Source organism: Melanerpes formicivorus, unplaced genomic scaffold (genome assembly GCF_026170545.1).
Source record: "Melanerpes formicivorus ecotype bairdi unplaced genomic scaffold, bMelFor1.0.p_v2 SCAF_38, whole genome shotgun sequence".
Classification (NCBI taxonomy): domain Eukaryota; kingdom Metazoa; phylum Chordata; class Aves; order Piciformes; family Picidae; genus Melanerpes; species Melanerpes formicivorus.
In genome coordinates this window covers 503,161-514,401 of record NW_027142390.1, presented here as the reverse complement: position 1 = coordinate 514,401, position 11,241 = coordinate 503,161, and the positions used below count along the sequence as shown (strand labels likewise).

General features: G+C 52.0%; 1 protein-coding gene across 10 annotated transcripts in view; it reads right to left on the bottom strand.

Moving 5' to 3' along the window:
• Window positions 1-2,399: 2,399 nt before the first annotated feature.
• TMCC1 (transmembrane and coiled-coil domain family 1) overlaps window positions 2,400-11,241 on the bottom strand; it is a 113,582-nt gene continuing 104,740 nt past the window's right edge. For all 10 annotated transcript variants that reach the window (XM_068157715.1, XM_068157713.1, XM_068157718.1 and 7 more), the window contains 2 exons: window positions 8,308-8,443; window positions 2,400-6,305 (listed from right to left, as the gene is read on the bottom strand). In XM_068157715.1, the coding sequence (XP_068013816.1) occupies window positions 5,991-6,305; window positions 8,308-8,443 (451 nt within the window). In that variant the 3' untranslated portion in view covers window positions 2,400-5,990. The remainder of the gene's footprint in view (window positions 6,306-8,307; window positions 8,444-11,241) is intronic.

Below are 11,241 nucleotides of genomic sequence, written 5' to 3'. Positions count from 1 at the left end.
TTTCCAAAATACCCCCCAGCTCCCAGGGTGTGTCTCAGATGGGATGAGCCACACTTCCCTTGCCATCAGGCTGCTTACCTGTGTCAGCAGCTTCTCCTCCACTCACGTTCCAGCTGAGCCAACGATCAGCAGGAGCTGTCTTAAACCACAGCTTGTGTTCAGAAGGGGCTGGAGCAACATGTGCCTGCCACAGGTAGCGCTGAACCAGCTAGAAGTGAGGAGGAGCTGGGATGGAGCAACACAGTGTCACACTCACCTGCTTCTCTGTGCTGGCCAAACAGGCTCACAGGTCCAATGGGCACTGCCCAGGGCTCCTGCTCTCTGTGTCACAGCTAGTGTTAAGCATAAAGGTTTTCTTCACACAGTGCAGCTGGAGACAGGGATGTCCTCAAGGCTGCCACAGCACAGAGCTGATAGTTAACCCTGCAGGACTTAAGTGCTTTGGTGTGTGGAGGAACTTCTGAACTGCAACCCTTCCATTCTGTGACAGCGAGTGTGTGGTTCTCCGAGCTGAAAACCAGCAGCAAAACCGTGCTGGAGAGGAGGCTGAGAACACACCACACTGCCATCCTGTTGCTGCTTCTCTCCTCAGTAGCTGTTCCCTGTTTTATGTCTTTGTGCCAGGGCTGGTCAGAGGCAGAGCACACATAGTGGTGACTCTTGTTCCTCAGCTGAGAGGGGATCTGTTTAGGGAAGGAGCCGCTCATCTGAGCTGCTGTGCCCAGGGGTGGCCTGTTTCACGCTAACATTGGCAGCAGGGTGCCCACTTCTCACTTCTGCAGAGCTCCAGTCAATGAGGGAGGCTCCACCAAGGCAAACAAACCACTAACCAATGCTGTCTTTTACAGGAGAAAGTGGATTTTGTGTTTGTTAAGAAACAACTTGAAGACAGAGGTCTTGTGACAGGGAGCTGTCTGCCCAGACTTCCACTGTCAACACCTCAGTGTGTTGTGACTTGACCTGACTGCTCCAGCGAGAATGCTCAGCCAGTTCTTCAAACCCACTGTGGCAACCCAGCATAGCCATACCCTTGCCACATCCCTATTTGTCCCCCAGGACCTGGGTGGAGCCATCAAACCACTTCCCACAGACCAACCAAAGAGCTGAGTAATGGCTCCCAATCCTGTAAATTATGGGATTAGAGCTGTTGACAGGGCAGTAGAAGGCCACTGCCTTCACCCTCCTCAGTCATCAGGCCCTGCTGCTGGTCCTGAGCCATGTTTCAAGAACCACACTGAGTCCAACCAGCACCTATCAGTGATCACCCCAAAAGAAGAGACATTGAACTTCACAGGCAGCACCCCACATGCGTCCTGAGCCAGGCAGCTCCAGTGAAAGCAGCCCCAAGCACTTGCTGCAGCTGTTATCTGCTGGAGTTTGCATCCTGGCTGTGGGGAGAGCAGGAGGAGAAAATCACTGCAAACAGCTGCCTCTGGGTTTGGTCTCCTGCTGGGTTTACAGCTCTCACATCTCTCTGCAGAGACAATGACTGTCTCTTTCCCCTTAGGAAGCTATTGCCCTTCCCTTCTCTGTTGTGTTCTTGAGGCCAGACCCCAGAGGAATGAGCATTCTCTGCCAGTCAGTGAGGAATATGCTGACTGTCAGCTTGGACAAATGCTGAAGAATTCACAAATTCCTCTATCAGCCATGGCAGACAAAATCCCTGTGCTTAGAGTGGGGCCCGCAGCAGTGCCACGCAGCAGCGCCACCCCTTGCCTTTCCTTGGAGGAGGCAGTGGGATTGCAGTCAGTGGGATTGCAGTCAGCGAAGACTGACTTGCCAGCTGAACTCTGAGCTGAGCTGGGGCCTGAGAAGTTCCACTGCAAGATCCACATCAGAAATACAGGTGAGGCTGGAACGAGACTTTGCTTGGCACATCGGCTCAGCACAGAGCTGATCCGGCCACCCCAGTAAGGAAGGAGTCCACAGCAGGAAGATCCAACCCCAATCCCTGCTGACCTGGGACAGCCCAGGTCACAGAGCTGCTCAGAGGTGGAAAGCACAGCACCAGCTTGCTGGTTCTTCGGTCACCTCAGCTACCTGTCCCCACCTCCAAACCCAGGCTTACAGCTGGGAGGGCAGAGGAGCACCATGCTGGGTGAGATACCTGTGGGGGCCCTGCAGAGAGGCTGTCCCAGGCTGTGGTGGACTGGGAGGGCATGGGAGAGGAAGGCAGCAGTGCTGCTCTTCCCCCTTCTCTGCCCTCACAGAGCAGTGGAGCCGACTTGCCCTTGCCATGCCCAGGGAGGGCACAGCTGGGTGCAGGACAAAATTTGATGATATGATCCATGGAGAACTCACTCCAGTGTTCAGCTGTCAGGGCTCAGCTGAGTTCCCACACACCCCAACCACCCCCTGCCCAGGTGTAAGCATCCAAACCAAGCTGCTGTTAATAGCTGAGGTCTTTATTTAAAGTTTTTTTATATACAGTAAAAGTGCCACAGATGACTCTGCGACCATCAGACAAGACAAATGTAAATCTCTCTCAACAATTAGCAGCTTAAGATCTACAGACTACAGTGTTACGTTCACAAGTGTCATTTCTGTACTTCTCAACCCGTGCAAGTGAGTTTTGCTCTTTATTCTTTACACTTTAAAACACACTTACAGCTAAGTCAATTCCTACGACTCTACCACCTGGCATACACAACACAGACACCCAGGGGTTTAACTCTTTAGCCACATTCAGAATTCACTTAAAAACTGGCAAAGCAACCCAGATCTGGACCCCCCCTCGCCACTTGGCTTCCTTCGCTGTGTTGTCATTGCAAAGATGCACACTGGAGAAGCTGAGACTGTGCCTGTCTGTCCTGCTGCTGGGGGACAGAGGGTGGCATTTCACCTGATCAGCCTGAACAGACTTGCAGGGCTCGACCAAGGCCCTGCAGGAGCTGCTGTGAGCACACTGTGGCATCGTGAGACTGAGCTAAGGAGGCTGAGGGAAAAGAGAGCTTCAGAGAATTCAAAATGGTCAATTTTTTTTTGCATTAAGATTTTCTTTCTTCCTTACACTGTGAAAGCTTATGGGGAGGGGGAACAGAGGCACTTCACCTGACCCAATGGGAGCTGCTGCTTTGTGAATTGACACAGCCCGTTCTTTCCTTCCCCTCTCATACACCCAGTTGATATGTGCTAAACACAGCCAAGCAAGTCCAGAATCATTCCAACTCTGACGGGAAATGTTTAGGGAGACATTCTAGAGCTCAGAGATGGTCACTAAAAAGTTTACACCCATGAGGAAGGCTAATAGAAGGAACTCACACACACACTCACACCCAGGGCAGGAACTCTGCTACACGGCACCCAGGAACGCTCCACTGAGACAGCAACACAGCCACGAGGAAAGGGAACGTTAAAGCTAGAATCACATCTCCAACAACAATCATTGTTAAGCTATCAGAAACCACCACAGACCTTCGAAGTGAAGAGGGAGGAAAAGCCCAAAACGTTCTGCTAATGCAAAAGGCAAAACACATGGCAGTTGTGTGAGGCTATGACAAGTGGATGCAGCATCATACACGGCACTACTGCAGACAGCTCTCTGGAATGAAGCTGTGGAGAGAGAACGAGACAGACATCATCCAGAACCACAGGAACACAGCCTTCACCAAACAGGTTTGAGATCCAAGTTTCTGTTAAACCTGTGCCTTCTGGCAGATGAGCAAATGGCATTCACTGAAGATGAGACTTGAGACATGGAATGGAATTAGGCTCTAAAGAAGAGGAGGGACAAACACTTCCCTCAGACACGCTGGCCCAGCGACACTGAGCGTCCAGATCCATTCACTTCCAGCTCCTTCCTGCTCTGACCACACACAAAGCTACCCCGAGCATTTCTGAAACACAGAGCTGCAAAGGCCAGGACTCAGATGTAAAGGCAAGCAAGCTTTTTAGTGATGTGCCAGAGCAGAGCTCACTGCTCTTCACACCTGCTCTGGCTAACAGGAAGCCATTGTTACCCATCCAGTGCCACCAGCCAGAGCAGGGTGCTGAGCAGCACAGCTTCACTGGAGCCAGAAGGGCCTAGGGAGGGAATGCTGATGCAGTGTTTGCTCTGCCTGCAGTCCTGCAGAAAGCACTGTCACTTTTGGCAACTTATGTCTGAAGTAGGAGAGGAGTGGATCAGTGCAGGTGGGGGCAGGGAGAGCTGTGCTGGGATCCCTGGGCAGGGGGTACCTGAGTTTGCTGCAGCTGCATTAGGACAGACAGAACCCTTGAAGGAGGGTGGTGGGAGGGCAGCAGCTCGTCCCTGCTGGCGGTCACACAGCTCCAGGCTGTCACCTTTGTCTGAGGGAATTTCTCAGCACCCAGAACCTGAACTGCAGCATGAAGCCCTGGGCTGCTGTGTAAGACACACGAGGTACATGCCCCATGGCTGTGACTTCAACTGCTTTAGGTCACTTGGGTAACATTTGGCTCCTAGAGGAAACCTAAGCCTGGGAGGAAGGAAAACAGAAAGATCTAACCAACAGCATAAATGGTTTGAAAGAGAATCCTGGAGACCTGTTGGATTTCATGGAGAAGCAAGCTGAGTCTTGGCTTTGTTGCAGCGAAAGAGCCACCAGTCAGAAACCAGCAGAGTGAATGCAGTTGCAGGACAGACACACAAATGGTCTCACCAGAGCCTGACAGGACGAAAACTTTGGTTTCACTTTTTAGGGGTTTATTTAAAAATTACATCAGAGAGACTTCTGAGACAACCTTTCTTCTGAGTGGACTCTTGGTGCAGTGTCTCTTTCCTTCAAAGAACATGTCTTTTCCTTAGGAAGGGATGAAGAGAAATTCCTTATTCTTATCCTGAGGCCAGGAATGAGAGATGAGGTGCAAATGAGAACTAGAAACACACTTTCCTTCACATCTGGAGGAGAGAAGAGCGCCCTGCACGACAAGAACGTGTGGAGAAGACAGATGGTTTCCATGATGCTGCATCTGCATGCTCAGGACGACAGAGCACAGCCTATGACCACTGCTGTGCTCCAGACAGGCTGGCACTAGAAACTTCTCGCTGTCCTTCTCAGAACTGGATCAGGACAAGGCGGGTCACAATTACGCACGCATTTCTTCATTTAAAAACATCACTTCTTTATTTAAAAGGGAAAAAAAAGGCAAGAAAAAAAAAAAGAAAGCAATGACCCTCCCATCCCCTTCCACAAAACCCCAATAATAATAATTATAATAAAAAATCCTATTAGAAACATAAGGAAGCACTGAGAGTTGGAGTATTACACTCTTCAAGTATGCCGTTTGGATTCTTTTACTCTGTGAATATACATATATAAAAAAACCCTTCAAAGTGCGACCAAGGGCTTCTGCCTGGGGAGGCGTGTTTGAAGGACTCCTCCAAAATACTGTAGCACGGCTGTGCAGTTACTGCCCGTGGCAGGAGGCCCCTGGGCAGCTGCTGGGCGAGGCCGGGAGCCCGGCGGTGCTGCCGCCAGCCAGGCCAGCGCCTGCGGCCAGCCCGCACGCGGAGCTGGGCAGGAGATCCACACGCTGCTGCCTGGCTCTTGTGAAGGGAGGGAACCACTCTGAGCGCCTGCAGCTGGCCATGGAATGTGAGCAGACTTCACAGTACGAGTTTAGTGTTGCGGGGTCGCTGCGGTACCGTTGCTGGAGGCTGAGCGCTGGCTGAGCCCGGCCCACGGTGAGCTCCCCAGGCTCTCCTGCTGCTGCCAGGACCTAGCGCAGCAGCTGAAGCCACATCCGAAGTGCCCCTTGGCGTGCTCCACATCTCTGTGTTGTGTTTGTTTCTTTTGTACGCTTCGAAGAACCTCAAGATTTGCATCCAAAGAGAACCATGCTACATAAAAATTATCCAGGATCCTCACCAAAAAGAGTTCTTGAATAAAATCTAGAAAATACTATTGCAATGCATCTGGCAGAGAAATCGTTGCTCTAATGTAAACAGATCCACTGGCTCCCGCCACGGCCCGCCCAGGCTCTCGCCCGGCGCGCCGGCGGGCGGGTGGCACGGCCAGCTCCTGCCACCATCATCTGGGAGGGGACAAAAAGCGTTCCAAGTAGCCAGTGAGGGCGTCCCAGTGCTTCCACAGAAAGGCAATGAGAACCACCAGGAATAAAGTGCTGAACGTCCTGTTGCGAGTCTTCATCAGTGGCACCACGCAGTTGGCCACGGTGGAGACGAAGACCAGGAGGACAGCCATGACGGCCAGCAGGATGTTGATGAACTTCCCCAGCAGGTTCCTGGCCGTGGCATTCTCCAGCCCCTCCAGCTGCACCACCTGCTGCTGCTGCTGCTGCAGCTCCATCTTGGAGATGCGGGTCTGGCAGGCCTCCAGGGCTTCCTGTCGGCAAGAACACAGCACTGGGCTGCCAGCATCCCACCAGCCCACCCCAGAGGGGGGCAGCCAGCCCACGATTCCTACCCTACCAACCAGGCCAGAGAAGAGCCATGCTCCTCTCCTCACAGCTGACACACCTCCTGCAAGCCATGGGTCACTGCACATCCTGCAGCAGAGGACGCTGTGCCACTTCACAGTGTGTAGCACACCACCTCCCCTCAGTCACACCAGGGAGGCTGGCAGGGACCGCAGGCTTTGCTGGGACACCCATCAGTGCCACCATGCACTGTCAGCTGCCTGTCCCTGCAGGTGGTGCAATGCCCACCTGAGACCTTGCCACCCAGACCCTGCAGGAGGAGGACGCTGCCGGCTCCCAGCCTTTGTCCAGGAAGGGAGGGCTACCCAGAGCTTCTCCCTCCAGCCTGGGTTTCAGGAGCTGGCCAAGGAGACAAGGGTGCTATGTCCATTCAGCACCCTTTCTCCTCTCCCCAGAGCCCCCCATTTCCATCACTTTCCTTGCAGTGGCTTGTGCTGTGCTTGTCCCACAATGCAATGAGACATTTCTGCTCCTGGAGATAGAACTTTTCCACTAATCCCTCCCTCAGAGTTGCCTTCCCTGGACACTGAGGCCAGCTTTGGGTACCATCTAGAAGTCTGCAGCAAGGAGCAGTCTCTGTCAGACTGGTCACTGAAAGGGGAACCAGGACCCTCTGCAGCATCAGCCCATGCTCTGAACTAGCTTTACCTGCAAGGAACTCCACACTTTCCCCTCTTCCCAGCACTGCTGAGGAACAGTCCCTCCCAATTTGTAAGTTTATGCCAGAAGTGATGCATCACAAAATGGAGATTAGAAAAAAGAAGCTACTGAGAAATCCCAGCTTTGAGTTTTTTATGTCATGTCTTCCTGCCCTGTTCAACTGGCAAGGAGAACAAAGCCTGAGCACGGTAACATTGTCCTGTGGGACACCTCCTGTTTACTGTCGGGGGCCATGGCACCACTGCCCACAGACACTGATCTATTCCACCCTTCACTTAAGGGTCACTGCCACCTGTCACATTTCTCTGTCGTTGCGTCATGTCTGTGGAGGTCAGTGAAACATGAGGGCTTCTCTGCAGCTATGGTCCCTGAAAGTGTGGGGCAAGACTGCTCAGGCTCCTCCAAGCAGAAGTGCCCTGGGAGGACATCCCACGGCTGGATCTGAGCGTGCCAAAAGCACAACCTGCTCCATCTCCAGAGATCATCTGGCTGAAGCACCTCAGGGGAGGAAAGAGGGAGAACTTTGACCTACAGTTCTCTGCTCAAACTATAAATATCTGCTGTCAGTGACCACAACTGAGATGTCTGCTCAAGCCAGGTGTTCAAAACAGACCTGAGACCCCTTTCTGAACGGTCCTTTCTTCAGAAGGCTCAGTGGCTGCTCAGATCATTTCCCAGATCTTTGGCTCTGCACAAGGCTCTCCAACTTCATAAGCTCTGTTTCCACAGCTTTGGTCTTTTACATAGTGAAAGAAACTTCTCTTCTCAGAATAGTTCCTTATTTGGGCAAACCCAACAGGGGGAATGGCTTCCTGGCTCAGTGCAGTGGACACATGGAGCCATTGCGGACCACTGCTCTAAAATTAGTGACACAGACACACCCCAGGGTCCGTTTATGGCTGTAAAAACAGAGCTCAGGTCATGGCCCAGTAGTTTCTAGTCCCCTCTAGAGCCCTGCACACAAGGGGACACAGGCTCCCACTCTGCCACAGCTTCCCAAAGAGCTCTGCTCTGGTGCCGGCAGCAGCCCCTCTGCCGATGAACCTGCTTGCTGGGGCACGGCCCTGCTCTGCGGGAGAAGTTCCTTGGAGAGACACCCAAGGGTCAGAGGTGGAATGAAGACCCTTTCAGAACTTATCCACATGCAGTTTGGCAACATGGCTTCGAGCACTCAGCCCGAACACCACCGACAGAAGTGTCCTGGAGACCGGCGGGCAGGGCTGGCACCTCCTTGGCACTGTCACCCACCTGGATGTCCCGGGCTCGCTCGTAGGACTGGTAGGCAATCTTCTCCTCCATGCTGGCCAGCTCCTGTTTCAAATTGAGGATCTCGTTCTGGTGGAGCTCAGTCAGGTCGTTCAGCTGCTCCTCCAGTCTCTCACATCTAGCAAGGACAAACACAGTGAGCAGCTTTAGTGAGTGCCGGGCAGCCAAAGGGCAGCAGCAGGAGACCACCACCATCAGACTGTGCTGCAGAGCAGCAAGGCTGTCTCACTTCTCACAAAAGGACAGGACAGAAGGCAGGGCCTCACTGGGAGTGAGGGAAATCCTTCCTAGCAAGCAAGGTAATGTTAACCCTGCCCCTGCCCCAGGGTGTCACACTGCCATGTAAGAGAACAGAGTGAGTTATTCCCCAAGCTCTGGTGCAAACCAAACAGTTCCCTTCCAATACCATAAGCTCCTCAGCAGTTTCATCTAAATTGGGACCAGTCATGGGCATGGAAATGGCACACCACTGAAGAGTGATCAACACCTCAGAGAGCAGGATGGTCCTGTCTGATCTCTACATCTCAGGTCACATGGACATCTTGGACTTCCTTTATCTCCCATGGATGATGCAACTGAAGTAGCAAAGATCACATCATTCGTAAGGAGGGCACAGGAATCATTAACCTGCAGGCTTGTTTTTCAGTTTGCTCCTGGTGCATGGACTGGGAACAGCAGTGAGGAAGAGGCCTGCCCAAAAGCACAGTGTTGGGGCAGCTCTGAGACAGGGGTCTGTGCCTGAGCGAGGAAGCCTCACACTGACCCCAGGGCCAGCCCCCTTTGCTGGGGGGCACCTTGGCTTTGGAATTCTGAGTCCAGATTTACCAGCAGCTCAAGCTTCAATACCATTCAGAGTCAGACAAGTTTACTGCTTCCAAAGGTAAACACACACAGAGGCGGCGGGAGCAGGAGCTGGGCACCATCGCTGCCAGCCTCTTCCACCACGTTCCCTGCTTGCTTCTGACTCTGGGCTAATCACAAACAGCTCTGATGGCAGCTAAGGGATAGGCACAGCTGTCATGAGCTGTTTCTGCTCTGGTCCCACTGACTCGTGGTGACAGCGTGGAGGAAGCTGACCACACACATCTTATCATCTGACCTTGGTACCCGTAACTGAGACACTTCCAAAGAATTCAACACGAAGATCAATGCCTTGCTTTAAGCTCAGCTCCATTCTGAGTCCACCTGTATTTAATGAACACACATGCATGCATAAAAGCAATAAACAATACTTATCTAGAAAAAGTAATTAAATTACAAGTTCTGAAGCTAAGTCACAAGTCCTGATTCTGCTCTTTTCCCAGAGCTGTTTGATGCTTCAGTGCTAAATCTCAACAGGCAAAAGCTAGCCTTCAAAAACAGTCCTGAGGTGCTCTTTTTACTTCACAGGTCTGGAGAGAACTTTGCTTTACCTTCTCAGTGCAACCCTGCTTTAAACTAAGGAGTCAGCCACGGCACAACAATTCCCAGCAAGGAAACACCTGTGGTCAGGCAGCACTGAGGCTAAAGCCAACCGGCAGCGGGCAGGGCTTGGCCCAGCACAGTGCCACCAGAGCTGTGCAGCTGAGACAGGACAGGAGAGAACCGATTTCCCAAGGACACCCAGCTGCAAGCAAAGGAAGAGCCCTGTGAAGCCTGGCACTGCCATTTGTTCCCACCCAGCCTAAAAGCCCCAACTGGCCAAGAACCAGGAACTCCTGAGCAAACCCGCTCCAAGTCCCACAGGCAGCATCAATTCCTTGCAATGTTCAGCCTGTGACTATCTTACAAAATTCTGCAGTGGGTTTGTTACACCAAAAGGGACTCAAACACTCCTGGAAATGCCATGATTGTGTCTTTTAACCTCCTCCCACATAAACACCCTGCAGAAAATGGCTGTTGCCAGGCAGCTTAAATCCTGCTCTCCAAGGAGGAACAATTGTATTTTAGTAACTCCACAACTACCTCAATCTACAGGAAGCATAAGGAAACTCTGCAGATCTGTATAGCTGAGAGTTTAAGCACAACATGATTAACAGAAGTGTTGGCTCCCTTCCCCCTGCCCTGAGTTCCTTGTTCTTCACCCAGGCTGCAGCTCCCTGCTTGGCCCCAGAGCCTTTCCAGGTCGCACCCAGAGCCGGCTGCGCCTGTGGAAAGTTGCCTGTCAGGCAGCCTCTGGAATTGGGTTATTTAAAACCCAAAACCAACCAAAAAACCCTCACAACCTACCCAGACCTATTTTTGAAATTACACTTCCTCCAGTCATCTCCTTCTCACTCCTTGGCCCATTATCTGCAATTCAGAAAATGCCTTTTCCCTGCTGCTTTCTCCTGGTGTTCAAATTGGAAAAGCTGAGGGGGGTTCATGTGACTTCCAGGGCCTGAAGCCAGCGTTTGCCTGGGGAAGAAAGGCTCACATTTAGCTCTGAGGTACCACAAAAATAAAAGGGACAGGACACCTGTCCAGAGGGTTGAGATGATGCTCACACTGACAGAAAAGTGCAGGCTCTGCCTACGCAGCAGACTCAGAACCTGCCTGAACGCAGCAGGGCCTCGACGGATCAAATCCCACTGGATTTCAGGTACGGAAAAGTCCTCACTGGAGTCCAGAATTATTTTTTACTAACTAAAACATGAAAATTCTCCTTTAAACTACTGGCCTCTAGATTAACAAGAGTAGAACAGAAACATGTGTAATAGACTGGTGCTGGATGTCTCAAGTATCTTGGAGATGGTCCTGTAGAAGACCCCCACAAAGCTGCCAGGTGCTCAGCTGAAGCACAGGGCATGGGCACACTTCATTCAGAGTCATGTCAGGTTTCCTACATCTTCTGGGAGTCACTACTTGGAACCAGGGTACTGATCTTTACTGCCCATTGTAAGTGCAGATCAGGTACTGCCCATTGTAAGTGCAGATCAGGTTCGTGATCATCTGAAG